Source organism: Rattus norvegicus, chromosome 14 (assembly GCF_036323735.1).
Source record: "Rattus norvegicus strain BN/NHsdMcwi chromosome 14, GRCr8, whole genome shotgun sequence".
Taxonomy (NCBI): Eukaryota; Metazoa; Chordata; class Mammalia; order Rodentia; family Muridae; genus Rattus; species Rattus norvegicus.
In genome coordinates this window covers 108,908,310-108,930,518 of record NC_086032.1, presented here as the reverse complement: position 1 = coordinate 108,930,518, position 22,209 = coordinate 108,908,310, and the positions used below count along the sequence as shown (strand labels likewise).

The 22,209-nt window shown below is 38.6% G+C and overlaps 2 protein-coding genes across 10 annotated transcripts in view; one reads left to right on the top strand and one right to left on the bottom strand.

Moving 5' to 3' along the window:
• The window catches only part of Asb3 (ankyrin repeat and SOCS box-containing 3), a 128,622-nt gene that overhangs the window by 58,421 nt on the left and 47,992 nt on the right, over window positions 1-22,209 (bottom strand). The window contains exon 1 of one of the 8 annotated variants that reach the window (XM_063273443.1): window positions 1,108-1,241. The exons of 3 other annotated variants lie outside the window; for them this stretch is intronic. In XM_063273443.1, the coding sequence (XP_063129513.1) occupies window positions 1,108-1,127 (20 nt within the window). In that variant the 5' untranslated portion in view covers window positions 1,128-1,241. Of the gene's footprint in view, window positions 1-632; window positions 1,242-22,209 lie in introns of those variants that run through there. 4 more of the 8 variants (XM_039092261.2, XM_039092259.2, XM_063273445.1 and 1 more) reach the window with 4 other exon arrangements.
• Chac2 (ChaC glutathione specific gamma-glutamylcyclotransferase 2) lies at window positions 1,304-8,850 on the top strand. 2 transcript variants are annotated; one of them, NM_001025016.1, is made up of 3 exons: window positions 1,423-1,561; window positions 6,293-6,328; window positions 7,812-8,850. In NM_001025016.1, the coding sequence occupies exons 1-3, from the start codon at window positions 1,427-1,429 to the stop codon at window positions 8,175-8,177; spliced, it is 537 nt and encodes a 178-aa protein (NP_001020187.1). In that variant the 5' UTR covers window positions 1,423-1,426; the 3' UTR covers window positions 8,178-8,850. The 2 variants fall into 2 exon arrangements, with proteins under 2 accessions (XP_008768686.1, NP_001020187.1); XM_008770464.4 differs by lacking the exon at window positions 6,293-6,328 and having other exon boundaries at window positions 1,304-1,561.

The following is a 22,209-nucleotide window of genomic DNA, read 5'->3' as shown; positions in this document are numbered from 1 at the left end:
AACCCCAACCCTCTGGTCTTTTGGGGAATGGGGAGTGTGTATATATCACTTAATTTTCAATTTTTGAGAAATTAAAATATACAATATATTATAATCTTTTTTTAATAAATTATAATCTTAAGAGTACAAAGAACACAAAGGAAGACTAAGAAAACATGTTTCCCAATAGTCACCAGTGATTCTACAGATTTTCCCACTAGTGTTTTTACCTAAAATTTAAGATGTCCTGCCATAGTTCTGCAAGATTCGAACTGCCTGATAGGGAGGCAATGAAAAAACTTAAAAGTTAAGAAGGAAATCCAGGAAAAACAATACATTTGAAACTAAATATAAAAATCCTCCTCAACCATCCAGTTAAGTGTTCAGTAAAGAATATGCATTATTCTCAAAGTTTTTCATTAAACAAAACAGCACCTATTCATCTGAGAAAAGGATTCTATATACAACATTGTAAAAACCATTGGTGAAGTATATGTAATGGAAGAACGGACCTTCTCTTCTCTGAGCCACAGAGATTGAGAACTGTTCTTGGAAGTTTAAGTATGTGGTAGGTTTCAAAAGTGGGGGAAATGGCCCAGGCGCCTATTTAACATCAAAATAGACACTGACTTCATGCATCTTTCAGTCCTTACCTGTTTCAGGACTCTCCTGCTGGCATACCCCAGCCCCTACTCCAAACTCTTTCAGCTCAAGGGCTGTACTGCCCTTCTACCAGTGGCCCTTCCTTATATAATCTAACCAAATCCCCTTTGAACCTCTTGCTGTTGCACCTGGTTCCCCTCTCTTATCTTCTCTTTCCCTCTCTCTTCTCAGATGGTCTTGTCCACTGTGGACTCTTCCAGAGGTCTCTAACTGTATAAAAACCTCTCTCTTTCGCCATACCTAGGCCCAGACATACCCCCACCCCCACCCCGCCAATCCTGTAAGCAACTTCCATTAGAATCCAGTTGATTTTTCACAGACATAAAACTGTTGCAAAATTTCTGCTTCTATTTGAAAGGCAAAGGACAAAGTATTTGGTCATACAGATACTTCCGGGATCTGCTACTCTGGCTGCTGTTACATGTGGGCAGCTGGCCAATTTTCAAAACACAACAAAATACCTACGTGCTAACTGTGGTAACCATACCCGTGCCCTTTAAGACAGGCGTCCTGCCTTTTCTCCTCTTCCTAGTCTCACTAGGAAAAAAGGTGGGAGGGGTGCTGCTCCAACACGAGCGCCATAAATTTCTAAAGAATTGTGGGTAATGTAGTCCCCTGCCTCCCATTCCCTACTCCCACCCCTCCCGCACCGTAGAAGATCTGAAAACCCAGGGTGCTTTGCGCAGCACATCAGGCGTGGCCAGTGCACCTGGCACTGCCCTAGCAGCCGGTTACTCCCCTCCGCAGCAGTCTCGTTCTGAAGTCCGGGTGCCGGTCCAACAAGATGTGGGTGTTTGGTTATGGGTCCCTCATTTGGAAGGTGGACTTCCCCTACCAGGACAAGCTGGTTGGTTACATCACAAACTACAGCCGGCGCTTCTGGCAAGGCAGCACCGACCACCGCGGGGTCCCCGGCAAGGTAAGGAGCCAGCACTGCATGCCCACCTACCCAGCAGAGAACTGGAAGAGGATAAAGCTCTCCTCAACTTCACTGGCCACTGGCCCTTACCTCTCTCCAGAACTGGGGATCTTTAGGCCGCTTCAGAAGCCAGTAATTAGTTTCTAAAGCAGAAAGAACAGACACACGAGCTCGACCAAGACTGAAGTGGCCAGGACGGCACCCTTGTTTTAGCAACCTTTGCCGCCCCAGAAAATTAATAAAGTTGAGTTTTCATGTCACCACATGGTCAGTGTGTAAATTCGTTGATATGTCTACATTTACCAGGTTTTTACTGGTCTGAATTTACCTGTGCATGTAAATTTCCAATTTATGTTTCCAATGTTTTAGTTTTAAAATGCCTAAGATCACAAAAGAACTAGTTCCTAAAGTCATTTCCAATTTTTATGCCAGTGGTGACTATTTTGATTGGGAGGTATAAGCAAAGTTATGTGAGGTTTGCAGTTCATTTTGAGTAATACAGTGAAAATCTCCATTACTTTAGTGGTTCCTTCTCCATAGTTCTCTTGAATTATTAATGTAAATACAAATCATTTGATCTGTTTTTCGGTCAGTCATATAAGGCATTCAGCTCACTAGGGGTTCAGAGTGTTAGAAGCAGCTCGCTATTTATCAAACCAGTTTTGCCTTGGCTGCAAAACAACTAATCTGAAATAAATAAATAAAACAAGTATGAAGTAACTAGTAACTTGTTTGGTTAACATCTAACCTTTGGAGTACTACATTTTGAATGCTTATGTGTTCTCTAAAATACTCTTAAAATTAGCCTAGTCTGCTGATACAACTTTGTAATTCAAAAGAATAACGCAAGTTCAATACCTGCTTGGACATCAAACTTAGAAATTAAAAAGGAGCTGGGGCTATAGCTTAGTAGTTCTTGCCTACCACATGTAAGACTCTGAGTTCAATTCCCAGCACCATTTTAAAAAATACTCTAATGCATAATATTCTGAAATGCTGAAAGCCAGATATCAGAAAAGATTTTAGAAGGGAAAGATCATAGTTCTGAAGTAGTTTATACTTGCTCAAAAGACACAAGCTTTAAATCAGGAAAAAGCATCTGAGTTAGAACCATTCTAACTACAGTTTGTCAATTAAGCATTAAGGTATTGGAACCCAGACGGAGGGCAAATGTTATTTACACCAACAGAAACATCATAACCAAAGAATTACCAAGACTATTATAAAACAATATTTAAGACATTAAAGAATTAAAGCAAATAAAATGCCTTGTAGGTATCGGTTTCAAGATATATCTGAGTTTTCATTTTAATGACCAAACATTAAGCGGGCAGTTATGTAGTTATGACTGCATATTTTGCTACCTAGGCTCAATCAAAGGGTATGTTTCTTACATAGCACATTAAGATATGTGTACTGTCAAGCAGACTGCTGGGAAGAAATTGTCTAATCAATTCAATATTTCAAAAGTCCACAGTTTGTTTTCAGGTTTTGTTGTTGTCACTGGTGGTGGTGGTGGTGATAGTGCTGTTTATGTGTGTATCACTTTTAAAAAATAGGGCCAGAGACCCCAGCATAATGAATGGTACATGCCTTTAATGCCAGCAGAGATCTATAACATATAAAAGCCAATGTTTCTTTGTGCTTCAACTTACTAAGACTTAAGAAAGGGAGTTGTATTGGCTAATAGTTTTACATCTTTCATTTCAAAACAACAACAGAATCCATCCTAGAAAATTAAAGGAACTATTTAGCACTAAATATATTCCAAATATAGTATTCTATTAAAGAACTAGAAAAAAACATCCTAACTTGACTTCACATTTTGATATTCATTTGTCTAAATGTTAACTATCTGGACAAAAATACAGAAGACTATTCCAGAACTATTCAGCCACTTAGAATGACTCAGTTCTTAGGATATAAACTGTATTTTTACAAAAGTATGCACCCAATAAGTTAGTTGTAAGAAAATCAGCTATACAGATGGAAGGCTTGTTTCATATACTATAGTAGAGAAAATAGTTTGTTTTAATTTCTTCATTAGATTTTAACTTCTTCCTAGGTTTCTTTTTATTTCTTTTTAGAGACAGAGTCTCACTATGTATTCCTGGCTGGCATGGAAGTCATTGTGTAGACCAAGCTGACCTCAAACTCAGAGATCCAACTTTCTCTGCCTCCCAAAATGCAGGGTTTAAAGGCCTGTGCCACCATACCTAGCTTCTAAATTTATTTAAGTATATATCTGTATAACAAAAATGATTGTTTCTCAACAAAACAAAGATTTGACTTAAGGGAATTTTTCTCCAAAATTATAACAAAAAAAAAAAAAAAAGAAAGAAAAGAAAAAGAAAAAAGGAAGCTTGTTTTATTTTGTTTTCTTTGCTATAGAATCTTGTATAGCCCAAGCTGGTTTGAAACTTGCTGTATTGCAAACATGACCATGAATTCCTGATTCTCCTCTCTCCACCTCCCAAGTACTCTAGAGTACAAATGTATATCATCACACCTAGCAAAAAAATCATTTTAATTTGAAAAAAATCAGGAATACTTGCTAAATCCTTAACTTTTCTAGATTAAAAGCATTTCTCATTGTCCAATAAAAACACCAATCATGACTTACTAATAAAAAAACTTCTAATCCTACTCAGTTTGAAAGACCTCTTCTTAGCCACAGATGCACACTTGCAATCACTGAATTCAGGAGGCTGAGGCAAGAGGGATTGCCACTTTGTGGCCAGCCTTGGCTATACTGCAAGACACTGTCTTATCTCAAAAATGAAGATGGGAAAGAAAGGGACAACTTGTAGCTCAGTTAATGTTAACCCTACTACCACATGAACTGGGGTGTGAGGAAACCTCACTCCTACATTCAAGAGATAGAGGTGGTATATCAGAAGTTAGTTCTAGATTATTCTCAGCTACACTGTGAATAGCTGGCAAGCCTGGGCTACACATGACCCTATCTTAAAAAATAAAATAAAATAAAATAAGAAAAGAACCTTTTCTTCAGTTTCATTGTTTCCTTATTTAAAAAAAAAGAAACATATACTGTTTCTAAATATATGTTTTGAACATATAAATGTTCAAAGATGTGGCAGTAAGAGTTATATAAATAAGACTTTTAAGTAAGTCAATATACCTTAATGAGAAAAGTGGGAAGGAATGTTTCCTAGTTTAGCAAAGCACCTTTAGTTTTATTCTATAAACAACCCTGAAAGATTTAAAGCCTGAAAGCTATTCTTGACTAGGAGGAATTAAAATCAGAAGCAGGCAGAGAAATCTCTAAGGAGATAACCAAATAATAGAAAAGAACCAAATTGGGGTAAAGTGATGGCTTTGGGTCTCATACTGTTCTTGCACAGCACCCAAGTTCAGTTCTCAGCGTCTAACAATGGACAGCAAGAACACAATCTAACTCCAGCTCCCAGGGGGATCTGCTGCCCTCTTCTGGCCTCACATGCACATGCCCCCACACAGACACAGTTTTTCAAATATTTACTTATCTATGGGGGGAGGGGTATACATACATATAATTTTAAAAGACAAAACTATCAAGAACTGGATCAGCTGGGCAGAAGGGGAAATGAACTGAAATACAAAATGTGTCACTCTCACTGAAGGTATTTCTTCCTCCTTCTATTGTAATCACTCTGCATTTTACCAATCTGATATTCCCAAAATACTTCTATCAATCACCTGCTACCCAAGTGCTACAGGTTTTAATTTCTAATTTTTCTCACATTTTAGTGGTTTCTTGTTTCCATTGTTTCACTAACTTCAAGTCTGCCTTTGTTTGTTTTTCAAGTCCAAGGTCCAAGATAGGCAAGTTATTTACTTCTACTACTAACTGTACCTCCATTTCCTCAACTCTGCCCTCTCACTTTACAAATCTGACTCTATGCAATCTCCAGTCATCTTTTTGAATTGTCTCTCTTACATAGGGGAACCCTCTGCTACAAACACCAGTCCCAGGAACCTGAGACAGAAAGCTCACCAGAAATTCAAGGCAAGCCTGTGTTTCATAGTGAGTTCTAGGCCAGCCCAGGCTACACACTGAAGACTATCTGAAAGAACAAGGATTAATCAATAAAAATGTAATTAATTAAAATGCACTTGTCCTGCCACGTAGTCTGTCTTGTATAAGAACAGTGAACAGTTTAAGAAGCAAAAAAAAACAAAAAAAAAACAAAAAAACAAAAAAAACAACAACAAAAAAAAACAGAAAAACAAAATGTTTTTTTCTAAGCTAGGCTTGGTGTGCATGCCTATAATGCACTTCAGAGGGAAAAACAGGACAGATACAATGATCAATCTAGTGTTAGCCTCTAAATAAGTCAATGTAACATTTATTTATGAGGGTTTAAAAACAGCCACCTTGAAGCACCCTGTGGCATAAATACAAAAATAAAGGTACCTCATAACTACAGGTAAAAATCATTCATCCATTCACACCTAAGACCTAAGTATAGCCTAGTAGAGGTTCTGAAAACACGAACCCAAGAGTTTGACTAAGCCAGCTGGCATGCTATTGTAAATAACTATTATCAGGGTCAAACCTACAGAATCAGATCTGTTAGAGGTGTGGCTTAGCAATGCTTTAACCCACTCCCTAAGTAAAATGCTTCTTAGATGTAGTAGGGTTTTACTGTATGACAAGTTGCTAATGTTTAGTGATTTAATGAACTTTAATTCAGAAAAAAATACTTTTTTCTACCCTTTTCAAAACAGCCTGGAAGAGTTGTGACCCTTGTTGAAGATCCTGGGGTATGATATTTTTTTTTTTACATAGTTCTAATTAAATAAAATGTTAGCTCTGTGTTTTAATAATCAGTGAAATTTTATTAGTCATCACAGAAAATTTGAATTAAACTAAGTCGAGAACTCTTTTCTGTATTGGTTTTTGAGGTTTGTTTGTTTACTTAATTATTTATTTTATGTATATAATATCTAAATCAGTTTCCCCTCCCTCATATTTCCTCCCATATCCTCTTTCCTCCAATCTATCTCTCCTCCATTACCCTTCAGAAAAGGACAGGCATCCCAAGGATCTCAACCAAACAGGGCATATCAGGTTGCAGTAAGACTTACAGGGCAATCCAGTAGGAGAAAAAGGGTCCCAAAGGCAGGCAAAAGAGTCAGATACAGCCCTGCTGGCACTGTTAAGAGTAGTACAAGAAGATCAAGCTACTCTATAACAGATAAAACATGAGTTTGACCTAGGTTTTGGGGTTTGTGTAGTTGTTCGGGTTCGGTGGTTTGGGGGTGGACAGGGGTTCTTTGTGTAGTCCTGACTGTCTTAGATTAAAGGCATGCACCATCACCACCCACTGCCCAGCTTCTTTTCTGTACCAATGGGAAAGTTACACTCAGAACTCAAAAAGCAACCAAGTACAACTAAATTATATGTAATCTCCTTTTTACGATGGAGAATTTTATGATCCTCTTTAATTGTAATGGGAACAGGCACCATACAGCCAGATTATGACTAAGAATCAAATAGAATCCTTCAAGCACTCTTGAAACTTGCCCGGAATCAGGTATTTTTCAGTTAAAAAAAAAATTCTAACTGATTTTATAAACAGCACTTGTGATTTTGAAATGAGTTTGAAGCACTCAAAACTTCATGGACAGTAGTACCCAGTTTCTTTGAAGTTGGGGGAAAAACTATACAAAACAAAAATCAAGCAGCACCAATACTACCACCTGCCTATAATCAGCAAGCAGGCAGAAGAATGAAAGGCTAAAGGCCAGCCTTATTCAAAATGCTAGAAGCTATCTAAAAATTTAAAAAAAAAAAAAGAATCAGGCAACCATTGGTACCATTAATTATACAGTCTTGGTTACAAAATGATTCTAAGAGTTTATAGTGGGAAAGCCATCTAAAAGTACTTTATTCTCAAACCAATGACTGTAACTCCTAGTGAGCAAATGGCTTCCACAGAGTTTAATGATCAATGAACATTTGATAATAATTTAGAAATAAGATCTACTATAAACTTTTGATGGAAGGGACTTGCTGTGCTTGCTTCAATTATTTATTAAAAATGAAGCATTTTATTTACTTACTAAAACCAGCATGTTAAATGCTGTTTTTCTTAATTGTTTACAATCTACCCCTTTGAGACATGTGGAAACAAAACTTCATTGACTTCTAAGATTACAAGATATCTTGGGTCACAAAATTATCTTCACATATTATGATAGCCTTACAAATACAAAACAGTATATTCTTTTCATTTTTCAACAGGGCAGTGTATGGGGTGTTGCTTACAAACTACCAGTCGGGAAAGAAGAGGAAGTAAAAACATACCTTGACTTCAGAGAGAAAGGAGGCTACAGAACTACAACAGTCATTTTTTATCCAAAAGATTCCACAACAAAACCATTCAGTGTTTTGCTCTACATTGGAACATGTGACAATCCTAACTATCTTGGACCGGCACCTCTGGAAGACATTGCTGAACAAATTTTTAATGCAGCTGGTCCAAGTGGAAGAAATACAGAATATCTTTTTGAACTTGCAGATTCTATTAGGAAACTTGTGCCAGAAGATGCAGACGAGCATCTCTTCTCTTTGGAAAAATTAGTAAAGGAACGCTTAGAAGGAAAATAGAACCTGATTTGCACACACAGTCACCAACTCCCCCAAAGAGGCAAGAGTTCTAGTCTTCAGAGAATAACATCAGTACAGAACAGCAGTATGTTTTAGACATTCTTACTTGAAGATATTACTATTTAATATTGTAACTGAACTATCACCTAAATTTACAATTTATTTGCAAGTGTCCTAAAACATATTTAAAAGATTTTTATAAAGGAAAAAAAAAGTATTCATGTTGTACAAGTGATTTCCTAATTATATGACATTTCAACATTTGTTCATTACAAATACAGGTCTTAACTTCCTGTTTCTATTAGAAACATGGTTACCATGGTTTGTTGTATATAAGTTTAAAATAATGTTATTAGAAATATATAGTAAGAAGTAAGGTTCCAGCACTGATTGTTAATTTCCTCGTTACTTGGAGTTAAATGAAGATCAGATTTAGACCAAAAGAAATTGGATTTTTTTTTAATATAAATTGTTCCTTTGGAATTATAATGTGCTTTCTTCTCCTTTGGGGTAAAAAGGTATTTTATTACAAAGAAAAACTCTACATAGCTATACATATATCAATCCACTAATGATAATGATATTTACTTTGTATTTATCTCATAATGAAACTTTAAAATAAAAGATAGGTTTTCTGGTGGAAACATAATAAAAACAGATTTTATAATTATAATTTCTCTAAGTAGTATCATTTCCTGATTATATCCTATATTTTTTTCTTATTAATATCTTGCACATAAATAGGAGCATCAACTATGTGGCTATATAATCGGGAAGCTAATTCTTAAATTATTAATTTCATAAAGTTAGTCATGATTTTTTTCTTTTTTTTAAAATTGGTTATTTACTTTACATCCCCATATAAAAGGGAAGTTGCAGCTTCCCTTCTCTCTCCTCCCAGTCCTTCCCTCTCACCTCACTTCCCCCTACTCCTCAGAAAAAGGAAGGGCCTCCCATGGATATCACCTGGCCTTGGCATATCAAGTGTAGTAAGACGAGGCATATCTTCTTTTGTGGATAGACCAGGCAGCCTAATTAGGGGAGGGGGATTCAAAGCCATGCAGTGTAGTCAAAGAGCCCCTGCTCCCACTTTTGGAGTCCCATATGAAGAACCAGTTGCACAACTATTACCTATGTGCAGAGGGCCTAGTCCCCTACATGTTCTCTGGTTGGGCCCCTATTGTGCCCAGGTTGTCCTGTGGTGTCTGTGACACTTCTTGCTCCTCCAATCCTTCCTCTCCTTCTCCCACAGGATTCCCCAAGCTCCACTTAATGTTTGGCTGTGACTCTCTGCATCAATTTCAACCAGTTGCTGGGTAAAACCTTTCTGATGACATTTCATTTATGCTAGGCTCGGGTCAGGAGTGGGTTCTCTCATGACATGGGTCTCAAGCTGACAGACATTAGTTGGCCATTCCCTCAAATTCTGCTCCATATTTTACCCCTGGATATCTTGTTGGCAGGAAAAATTGAGGGTCTGAGGTTTTGTGGCTGGGTTGGTGTTCTAGTCTTTCCATTAGAGCCTTGCCTGGTTACAAGAGATGGCCAGTTCAAGACTCATATCCCCCATTGCTAAGAGTCACCCTCATAGATTCCTGAGAGTTTCCATTGTCCTATCTCATAAGAGATGCCTCCTTCCCAATCCATTCTCTCTCCCAGGACTTTCTCCCTCTGAGCTCTCTCAAACTTGTCCCTCCTATTCCCATTCCCCATCTCCTTTCCCACCTAGTCCCATATTTCCTCTTCTCAGTGAGATTCAAGCATACCCCCTTAGCCCCTCCTTGTTACTTAGCTTCTTTGGGTCTGTGGTTTGTAGCATAGCTATCCTATTATCTACTTGTGAGTACATACCATGTTTGTCTTTCTGGGTCTGGGTTATCTCACTCAGGATGATATTTTCTAGATTGATCCATTTGCCTGCAAATTTTATGATGTCATTGTTTTTAATGGTTGAGTCATACTCCATTGTGTAAATGTGCCACGTTTTCATCCATTCTTAGTTGAAGGACATCTAGGTTTGTTTCCAGTTTCTGGCTAATATGAATAAAGCTGTTTTGAATATAGTTAAGCAAGTGTCTTTGTAGGATGGTGGGACTTCTTTTAGGTATATGTCCAGAAATGGTATATGAAGTGGAAACTTAAGGGTTCTTTGGAAAGTTGGTTGGGTGGTGTTTTGCCGGGGCAAACACATGAAGAAACATTACATTTACGTGGACAAAGGTGTGAAAGGCTAAAGCAAATTGTGAAGGAACGTTGCACTGAAGCAGACACAGTAGAGAGATGTTCTGCTAAAGCAAGCACGTGAAAAGAAAACGTGATGAAGGATTGTTTACTAACAACATGCATGTACTGGTTCACCTTACATTGCATAGTTGGAACTCCATAGAGAGAAACGTACCGTACCGCCCCCCGCCCTCCCAAAATTCTGGTGGTATACTACAGTTTCTTGCAGTTTCCACAGACTCAGGCTGATTGAATGCACATGCTGAGACAAGACCCATGCTGAGGCAAGGTACGTGGAGGACATGTGATGTTTGGAGGGTATAAATAGGACTTCATGGAGTAACAGAGACAGAGCTTGGCCTTGCTGGTACAGTTAGCTATGCAATGCTTGTGGGTCCTGCATCTTTGCCGATCTTTGTTTCCCTGAAAGAGGCTCAGCCTTGGTGTCAACTCCTGGCCCCTCCTGCTGTCTTGGCTAAGTTGTGCCATCACTGGCTGCTGATTCCTGTTTGCTCTCCCGACTCTGCAAACACAGGACTGCTAATATTTCTGTGAAGTGTTTGTGAGTGGATTGAGCCTGCTGCTGACTGCTAACCTGTGAACTGAACTGCTGATTTCCAGGCAACACATATGGGAGCTGCTCCAAATAACCTTTCTAAGCAAGTCCACTTCCCTATATTCCTTCTTTTCCACTTCCTTTGGTGGGTGGTGGGCTACAAGGGAGATTAAAGCATTAAGAACCATCATTAAAAATAAGGTTTGAAACATTAAAGTGACAGGTATAGCTGAGTCTTGAGGTAATTCCATTCTCAGTTTTCTGAGAAACCACCAAATTGATTTCCAAAGTTGTACAAGTTTGCACTCCCACCAGCACTGGAGAAGTGTTCCCCATGCTCCACATCCTCACAAGCAGGTGTTGAGTTTTTGAGGCTTGAATTTTTGATCTTAGACATTCTGATGGTTGTAAGATAGAATCTTAGAGTCACTTTGATTTCCATTTCCCTGATGGCTAAGGATGTTATACATTTAAATTGTCCTCAGCCATTAGAGATTCCTCTGTTGAAAATTTTGTTAAGATCTGTACCCTGTTTTTAATTGGGTTATTCGGTTTCTTGATGTCTAGTTTCCTTGAGTTCTTTATATATTTTTGGAAGTCAGATCTGTCAGGTATGGAGTTAGTGAAAATAATCTCCCATTTGTAGGCTGCTATATTGTCCTTTTGACAGTGTCCTTTGACATACAGAAGCTTTTCAGTTCCATGAGGCCTCATTTATTAATTGTTACTCTAAGAGCCTGAGATGTTGGTGTTCTGTTCAGAAAGTTGTCTCCTGTGCCAATGAATTCAAAGCTATCCCCTACTTTCTGTTCTTGCAGATTTAGTGTATATGGTTTTATGTTGAGGTCTTTGATCCATTTGAATTTGAGTTTTGTTCAAGGTAGTAGATATGGATCTATTTACCTTCTTCCACATGTAGACATCCAGTTGGACCAGCACCATTTGTTAAATATGCTTTCTTTTTTTCCATGGTAGAGTTTTGGCTTCTTTGCCAAAAATCAAGTGTCCATTAAGTGTGTGGATTTCCTTCTGGTTCTTCCATTCAATTCCTCTGATAAAACCTGTCTATTTTTATTCTAATACCATGGGGTTCTTATTTCTATTGCTCCTTAGTACGGTTTGAAATCAGGAATGGTGATACCTCTAGAAGTTCTTTTATTGTACAGGATTGTTTTAGTTATCCTGGGTTTAGTCTCCTATTGTTCATGTGTGACTTAATCTTAGTAATGTTTCTTTTACAAATGTGGATACCCTTTCATTTAGGGTACAGATATTCTGAATTTGAGTCATCAGTATTGGTGGATTTTTCCTTTGATTAGTATGAAGTGTATCCTTCTCCATCTCTTTTAATTAATTTTGGTTGAACATATATTTTATTAGATTTTAGAGTGGCTACTCCAGCTTGCTCCTTGGGACCTTTTTCTTGAAAAACCTTTCTCCTGCCCTCTGCTCTGAGGTAATGTTTATGTTGGATGTTGAGTTATGTTTCTTGTATGCACCAGTATGGTGGATCCTGTTTTCTCATCCATTTTGATAGTCTGTGTCTCTTTATTGGGGAATTGAGTCCATTGATGTTGAGCAATATTAAAGACCTGATTGTTAATTACTGTTATTTTGAGGTAGGTGGTGATAGTGTGAGATGGGGGGAGGTACATGCAGGTATGTGCACACTTCCCTTCTTTTGGTTTTGTTAGTGTGAAATTATTTATGTCCGGTAAGGATTTTTGGGAGGTTGTAATTAACCTCCTCGGGTTAGAGTTTCCTTCCAGTATCTTCTGTAGGGCTGGATTTATAGATAGATATTGTTTAAATTTGGTTTTGTCATGGTATAACTTGTTTTCTCTATCTACAGTGACTGAAAGTATATACCTAGGTATAGTAGTATGGGCTGACATCTATGGTCTCTTAGAGACCATAAAATATCTAGATGTCCAGGCCCTTTGAACTTTCAACTCTGTTGAAAAGTTGAGTATAATTCTAATAGATGTGCTATTATACGTTACTTGGCCTGTTTCCCTTGCAGCTTTTAATATCCTTTCTTTGTTCTGTGCATTTAGTATTTTGATTACTATATGACAGGAGGATTTCCCTTTTTGGTCCAATCTATTTGGTGTTCTGTAAACTTCTTGTACATTTATGGCCATCTCTTTAGGTTAGGGAAGTTTTCTTCCAAAAAGCTTCTATCTACCCTTTTATTGCTAAATGAATTAAGCCCAAGTTAGGTAAGAAAAAGCTTTCTCCTCTTTAATAAGACTAAGCCTGCCTTGCTGTTAAAAAAAAAAAAAAAAAAAAAAAAAAAAGACCTGTTCTGTCCCATGGCTGGGAGAAGCCTGCCTGCTCTTTCTTCCTGCTCTCTGCAGCTTCTTCTTTGTCCCTCTTTCTCTCTGTATTTCTGTTGTATTGCTCTTAACGACTAAGTTCCCTTTTAATTTTTTAAGTTAGTCTACTCTGTTGTCCTTCCTCCTAATCTTGCTCTCTACTCTGGCTCTGATGTAACAATAATGTCATGCAATGTAATCATCCTTTGTTTTTCTACCTTTCTTGGGGGAGTAGATCACATGTTTTTTTCAAGTATCCTTTTTTTTTTTTTTTACAAAAGTTCACTAAAAGTTCAAACATAAATTCAAATCATAAATTGAATAAGAGGTTTACAACAGAGATGTTTACACGTGTTTTCAATTAAGAGTAATTAATTATCTGGCTAAACATTAATTTTCTGTCACTAGCTCTACATAAGTTTTGTGACTAAGTTATCGAAGTTTTGTACAGATAAGTCCAGTCAATATTTTATCTTCTATCCTTGCATCTATAGTAAACCATTAGTCCCCGTTTATGACCTTTGGTTAATCGTTTTATTACCTCTTGAGATATGTTCTAAATTCTATCTCAGAAGCAATTAACTCATGACAGTTGAAGACTAGCAGAGTTCATTGCAGAATTCCTATCAGAGAAGGCTTTTATAATAGTCCTATGATAAAGGACTTAATAATTATTAGTATGATCTGATAAATTCTTATAGGATCATCATTAAGAATTAAGAAATTATCTATATGTCTATACAGCATCACTACAAGACAGTACATCTTCGCTGATCTGCAGAAATCTGTTCAACAGTGTGGGCTAATACCTAGTGATTGTAACATAATATTTAACAATAACAGGAAAGGCATATTAGCTGCAAGCAGCAAACCTAGAATGAAGTCTCTATGGTTCCTTGCATCATAGAGCTTATTCATCGTAAGCCATGCAAAAGCCACCTCCAGGAAGGCCACCTGCCAGCCTTAGCCTCACGTAGATGGCTTCTGACAGTGGTTCATTTATACAATGGAATACTATACAGCTATTAAAAACAAGGACATCATGAATTTTGCAGGCAAAAAAATTGGGCTAGAAAAGATCGTTTTGAATGACTTAATCCAGACTCAAAAGGACATGCATGTATGTACTCATTTGTAAGTGGATATTAACCATAAAGAACAGAATACCCATGATACACCCCACAGACCCAAAGAAATTAAACAAGGAAGGCCCAAGAAAGGATGCTTGAATAACACTTAAGAAGGAGATAGGAGGCAGAAGGAGGAAGGGAATTTGGGGAGTGGGGAGGGAGAAGAGGGAGTGGGGAATAGAGAGGCAAAAATCAGGTGTGGAGAGAAACAGGAGATAGTCCTAGTGGACAAAAAGAATGAATGGAAATCTGCAGCTGCCTGGGGTGGTGGGGAGGGGAAAATTATTAGGAAGTCTCAGAGATATGGGATAGGGGAAGCTCCCAGGACTCAGTGCTGAAGATTTAGCCAAGATGTCTAGTAGCAGGGACACAAAACCTGAAGAGGCCACCTCCTGTAGCAAGGCAGGACTCCCAGTGGAAGGATAAGGATGCAAACCCACCCACAAAACTTTCGACCCAAAATTTATCCTGCCTGAAAGAAATGCAGGAATGGAGCAGAGACCAAACGAAAGGCCGACCAATAACATGCCCAACTTGAAACCAATCTCTGACATTATTAATGATTTTTTTAAAGATTTATTTATTTTATGTATATGAGTAGAGTACACTGTAAATTCAGACATACCAGAAGAGGGCATCAGATCCCATTACAGATGAGCCACCATGTGGCTGCTGGGGATTGAACTCAGGACCTATGGAGAGCAGTCAGTGCTCTTAACCACTGAGCCATCTCTCCAGCCCCTATATTAATGATTTTCTTATTATGCTGGCAGACTGCCTAGCATAACTGTCTTCTGCCTCAACACAGCAGTGAACTGAAACAGAAGCAGATACCCACAACCAAACATTAGACGGAGGTCTGGAGCATGTATGGAAGAGTTGGGGGTGTGGGGGGGGGGAGGATTGAAGGCCTAGAAGTAGATAGAACCCACAGGAAGACCAACAGAGCCAACAAGCCTGGACCCCGGGGAGCCCTCAGAATCTGAACCACTGACCAAAAACATACACTGGCTGGAATAAGAACTCTCTGGCACATATGTAGCAGACAAGAAGCTCAGTCTTCATGGCTGCTCTGTCTGGCCTCAGTGGGAGAGGGTGCACTTAATTTGACAAAGACTTGATGTACCAGGGTGGGGGGATTATCCAAGAGGGGATAATTAATTTTTCAAAAGTAAACAATTTCTCAACTAATACAGAAATATTTCACATGAAAGAATACAGTTGAAAGTTGTCCTTTCCTGTTTTTCTGTTTAGTAATTAGCTACTTAGCACTTTATTCAGATATATAACTATATTGAGTATTTTCCAACATTTTCGATATTTACTATTCCAGCCAGTATTCCATGTGTCTGGTACTACAGAAGACTGCTACCATTAATTAATACCTAATAACATGATAAGTGCTTTACATAGGGAAACATAGTCCCAGTTTTTAAGAATCCCTCTAAAACCTGTTTCTATAATCATTTGCAATCAGTTACAGACCTAACAAATATAGAAATCTATGTCTCCCCAAAACACAAAATCCTACAGTATATTTAAAAATCCACCAGAACCTAGCCTTTTTACTACCCAGAATTTTTTACTCAGGAGATTAACATATTTATACAAAGATGTTCAAGTAAATTTTGACAGCTCTATATCTGTTCCCACCAATAAAATGACAAGACTGACAAGCTTCAAAATCACAGGTCAATTGGAAGGTACAGCTAACCATTTTACAAATCAATCAATCAATCAATCATAATCCCAAGGAGTCTGAGATTCCCCAGGGATGTTAAGCTACTATTTAATAAATTTAAGCAAGTTATAAAATATCAAGAGGAATTAACTCTGGAATTTCTATTTGTGCCTTTCAAGACTTTCAGTTAAGCTAGAGTTGACACTGAAGAAATTAAGTAGCACTAAAAGCAAAAGACGGGATTTAGAGTCTCCAACCTAATAAGAATCATCACTGTGGTATAATGTCTTAAGAAGAACAAGTTTCTCTTTACAGCCCTCCAATTGCAATTTCAAAATGTTCTGATTCTTTTTGACCTAATTACATAAGCTGACTCAGGCTCTCATTCCTCAAGGTAGAAATAATAGCTAGGCATTAACAAAAGTATGAGCAATAACATTGCATTTATAATAGAAACTATTATATTAGGCTTGGTTTTATTTGGTTTCGCTTTTGAGGCATGGTCTTGCTGTTCAGTTGAGCTGGCCTGAAACTCAAGGATAAAAGATATATGCCGCAGACCCCGTGAGAGAGAGACCCAACCGCCTGGTCAGGTGGGCACTCCTGAGGCTGCAGAGCGGAAGAGACCACCAACACTGCTCACCCCTGCCCACATCCCTGGCCCAAGAGGAAACTGTATAAGGCCTCTGGGCTCCCGTGGGGGAGGGCCCAGGAGCGGCAGGACCCCTGCCTGAGACACCGCTGGAACCTGAAGGAAACAGACTGGATAAACAGTTCTCTGCACCCAAATCCCGTGGGAGGGAGAGCTAAACCTTCAGAGAGGCAGACAAGCCTGGGAAACCAGAAGAGACTGCTCTCTGCACACACATCTCGGACGCCAGAGGAAAAAGCCAAAGACCATCTGGAACCCTGGTGCACTGAAGCTCCCGGAAGGGGCGGCACAGGTCTTCCTGGTTGCTGCCGCTGCAGAGAGCCCGTGGGCAGCACCCCACGAGCGAACTTGAGCCTCGGGACCACAGGTAAGACCAAATTTTCTGCTGCAAGAAAGCTGCCTGGTGAACTCAAGACACAGGCCCACAGGAACAGCTGAAGACCTGTAGAGAGGAAAAACTACACGCCCGAAAGCAGAACACTCTGTCCCCATAACTGACTGAAAGAGAGGAAAACAGGTCTACAGCACTCCTGACACACAGGCTTATAGGACAGTCTAGCCACTGTCAGAAATAGCAGAACAAAGTAACAATAGAGATAATCTGATGGCGAGAGGCAAGCGCAGGAACCCAAGCAACAGAAACCAAGACTACATGGCACCATCGGAGCCCAATTCTCCCATCAAAACAAACATGGAATATCCAAACACACCAGAAAAGCAAGATCTAGTTTCAAAATCATTTTTGATCATGATGCTGGAGGACTTCAAGAAAGACGTGAAGAACTCCCTTAGAGAACAAGTAGAAGCCTACAGAGAGGAATCGCAAAAATGCCTGAAAGAATTCCAGGAAAACATAAATAAGCAAGTAGAAGCCCAGAGAGAGGAGACACAAAAATCCCTGAAAGAATTCCAGGAAAACACAATCAAACAGTTGAAGGAATTAAAAATGGAAATAGAAGCAATCAAGAAAGAACACATGGAAACAACCCTGGATATAGAAAACCAAAAGAAGAGACAAGGAGCTGTAGATACAAGTTTCACCAACAGAATACAAGAGATGGAAGAGAGAATCTCAGGAGCAGAAGATTCCATAGAAATCATTGACTCAACTGTCAAAGATAATGTAAAGCGGAAAAAGCTACTGGTCCAAAACATACAGGAAATCCAGGACTCAATGAGAAGATCAAACCTAAGGATAATAGGTATAGAAGAGAGTGAAGACTCCCAGCTCAAAGGACCAATAAATATCTTCAACAAAATCATAGAAGAAAACTTCCCTAACCTAAAAAAAGAGATACCCATAGACATACAAGAAGCCTACAGAACTCCAAATAGATTGGACCAGAAAAGAAACACCTCCCGTCACATAATTGTCAAAACACCAAACGCACAAAATAAAGAAAGAATATTAAAAGCAGTAAGGGAAAAAGGTCAAGTAACATATAAAGGCAGACCTATCAGAATCACACCAGATTTCTCGCCAGAAACTATGAAGGCCAGAAGATCCTGGACTGATGTCATACAGACCCTAAGAGAACACAAATGCCAGCCCAGGTTACTGTATCCAGCAAAACTCTCAATTAACATTGATGGAGAAACCAAGATATTCCATGACAAAACCAAATTTACACAATATCTTTCTACAAATCCAGCACTACAAAGGATAATAAATGGTAAAGCCCGACATAAGGAGGCAAGCTATACCCTAGAAGAAGCAAGAAACTAATCGTCTTGGCAACAAAACAAAGAGAATGAAAGCACACAAACATAACCTCACATCCAAATATGAATATAACGGGAAGCAATAATCACTATTCCTTAATATCTCTCAATATCAATGGCCTCAACTCCCCAATAAAAAGACATAGATTAACAAACTGGATATGCAACGAGGACCCTGCATTCTGCTGCCTACAGGAAACACACCTCAGAGACAAAGACAGACACTACCTCAGAGTGAAAGGCTGGAAAACAACTTTCCAAGCAAATGGTCAGAAGAAGCAAGCTGGAGTAGCCATTCTAATATCAAATAAAATAAATTTCCAACTAAAAGTCATCAAAAAAGATAAGGAAGGACACTTCATATTCATCAAAGGAAAAATCCACCAAGATGAACTCTCAATCCTAAATATCTATGCCCCAAATACAAGGGCACCTACATAGGTAAAAGAAACCTTACTAAAGCTCAAAACACACATTGCACCTCACACAATAATAGTGGGAGATTTCAACACCCCACTCTCATCAATGGACAGATCATGGAAACAGAAATTAAACAGTGATGTCGACAGACTAAGAGAAGTCATGAGCCAAATGGACTTAACGGATATTTATAGAACATTCTATCCTAAAGCAAAAGGATATACCTTCTTCTCAGCTCCTCATGGTACTTTCTCCAAAATTGACCATATAATTGGTCAAAAAACGGGCCTCAACAGGTACAGAAAGATAGAAATAATCCCATGCGTGCTATCGGACCACCACGGCCTAAAACTGGTCTTCAATAACAATAAGGGAAGAATGCCCACATATACGTGGAAATTGAACAATGCTCTACTCAATGATAACCTGGTCAAGGAAGAAATAAAGAAAGAAATTAAAAACTTTTTAGAATTTAATGAAAATGAAGGTACAACATACCCAAACTTATGGGACACAATGAAAGCTGTGCTAAGAGGAAAACTCATAGCGCTGAGTGCCTGCAGAAAGAAACAGGAAAGAGCATATGTCAGCAGCTTGACAGCACACCTAAAAGCTCTAGAACAAAAAGAAGCAAATACACCCAGGAGGAGTAGAAGGCAGGAAATAATCAAACTCAGAGCTGAAATCAACCAAGTAGAAACAAAAAGGACCATAGAAAGAATCAACAGAACCAAAAGTTGGTTCTTTGAGAAAATCAACAAGATAGATAAACCCTTAGCCAGACTAACGAGAGGACACAGAGAGTGCGTCCAAATTAACAAAATCAGAAATGAAAAGGGAGACATAACTACAGATTCAGAGGAAATTCAAAAAATCATCAGATCTTACTATAAAAACCTATATTCAACAAAACTTGAAAATCTTCAGGAAATGGACAATTTCCTAGACAGATACCAGGTATCGAAGTTAAATCAGGAACAGATAAACCAGTTAAACAACCCCATAACTCCTAAGGAAATAGAAGCAGTCATTAAAGGTCTCCCAACCAAAAAGAGCCCAGGTCCAGACGGGTTTAGTGCAGAATTCTATCAAACCTTCATAGAAGACCTCATACCAATATTATCCAAACTATTCCACAAAATTGAAAACAGATGGAGCACTACCGAATTCATTCTACGAAGCCACAATTACTCTTATACCTAAACCACACAAAGACACAACAAAGAAAGAGAACTTCAGACCAATTTCCCTTATGAATATCGACGCAAAAATACTCAATAAAATTCTGGCAAACCGAATCCAAGAGCACATCAAAACAATCATCCACCATGATCAAGTAGGCTTCATCCCAGGCATGCAGGGATGGTTTAATATACGGAAAACCATCAACGTGATCCATTATATAAACAAACTGAAAGAACAGAACCACATGATCATTTCATTAGATGCTGAGAAAGCATTTGACAAAATTCAACACCCCTTCATGATAAAAGTCCTGGAAAGAATAGGAATTCAAGGCCCATACCTAAACATAGTAAAAGCCATATACAGCAAACCAGTTGCTAACATTAAACTAAATGGAGAGAAACTTGAAGCAATCCCACTAAAATCAGGGACTAGACAAGGCTGCCCACTCTCTCCCTACTTATTCAATATAGTTCTTGAAGTTCTAGCCAGAGCAATCAGACAACAAAAGGAGATCAAGGGGATACAGATCGGAAAAGAAGAAGTCAAAATATCACTATTTGCAGATGACATGATAGTATATTTAAGTGATCCCAAAAGTTCCACCAGAGAACTACTAAAGCTGATAGACAACTTCAGCAAAGTGGCTGGGTATAAAATTAACTCAAATAAATCAGTTGCCTTCCTCTATACAAAAAAGAAACAAGCCGAGAAAGAAATTAGAGAAACGACACCCTTCATAATAGACCCAAATAATATAAAGTACCTCGGTGTGACTTTAACCAAGCAAGTAAAAGATCTGTACAATAAGAACTTCAAGACACTGAGGAAAGAAATTGAAGAAGACCTCAGAAGATGGAAAGATCTCCCATGCTCATGGATTGACAGGATTAATATAGTAAAAATGGCCATTTTACCAAAAGCAACCTACAGATTCAATGCAATCCCCATCAAAATACCAATCCAATTCTTCAAAGAGTTAGACAGAACAATTTGCAAATTCATCTGGAATAACAAAAAACCCAGGATAGCTAAGGCTATCCTCAACAATAAAAGGACTTCAGGGGGAATCACTATCCCTGAACTCAAGCAGTATTACAGAGCAATAGTGATAAAAACTGCATGGTATTGGTACAGAGACAGACAGATAGACCAATGGAATAGAATTGAAGACCCAGAAATGAACCCACACACCTATGGTCACTTGATTTTTGACAAAGGAGCCAAAACCATCCAATGGAAAAAAGATAGCATTTTCAGCAAATGGTGCTGGTTCAACTGGAGGGCAACATGTAGAAGAATGCAGATCGATCCATCCTTATCACCCTGTACAAAGCTTAAGTCCAAGTGGATCAAGGACCTCCACATCAAACCAGACACACTCAAACTAATAGAAGAAAAACTAGGGAAGCATCTGGAACACATGGGCACTGGAAAAAATTTCCTGAACAAAACACCAATGGCTTATGCTCTAAGATCAAGAATCGACAAATGGGATCTCATAAAACTGCAAAGCTTCTGTAAGGCAAAGGACACTGTGGTTAGGACAAAACGGCAACCAACAGATTGGGAAAAGATCTTTACCAATCCTACAACAGATAGAGGCCTTATATCCAAAATATACAAAGAACTCAAGAAGTTAGACCGCAGGGAAACAAACAACCCTATTAAAAAATGGGGTTCAGAGCTAAACAAAGAATTCACAGCTGAGGAATGCCGAATGGCTGAGAAACACCTAAAGAAATGTTCAACATCTTTAGTCATAAGGGAAATGCAAATCAAAACAACCCTGAGATTTCACCTCACACCAGTGAGAATGGCTAAGATCAAAAACTCAGGTGACAGCAGATGCTGGCGAGGATGTGGAGAAAGAGGAACACTCCTCCATTGTTGGTGGGATTGCAGACTGGTAAAACCATTCTGGAAATCAGTCTGGAGGTTCCTCAGAAAATTGGACATTGAACTGCCTGAGGATCCAGCTATACCTCTCTTGGGCATATACCCAAAAGATTCCTCAACATACAAAAGAGACACGTGCTCCACTATGTTCATCGCAGCCTTATTTATAATAGCCAGAAACTGGAAAGAACCCAGATGCCCTTCAACAGAGGAATGGATACAGAAAATGTGGTACATCTACACAAT

Bases quoted from the DNA above. Each gene is read 5' to 3' on its own strand.
- Chac2 (NM_001025016.1), top strand. From the start codon at position 1,427: ATGTGGGTGTTTGGTTATGGGTCCCTCATTTGGAAGGTGGACTTCCCC. The intron at 1,562-6,292 runs GTAAGGAGCCAG...TTTTCAAAACAG, and splicing joins ACCGCGGGGTCCCCGGCAAG to CCTGGAAGAGTTGTGACCCT. The intron at 6,329-7,811 runs GTATGATATTTT...ATTTTTCAACAG, and splicing joins CCCTTGTTGAAGATCCTGGG to GGCAGTGTATGGGGTGTTGC.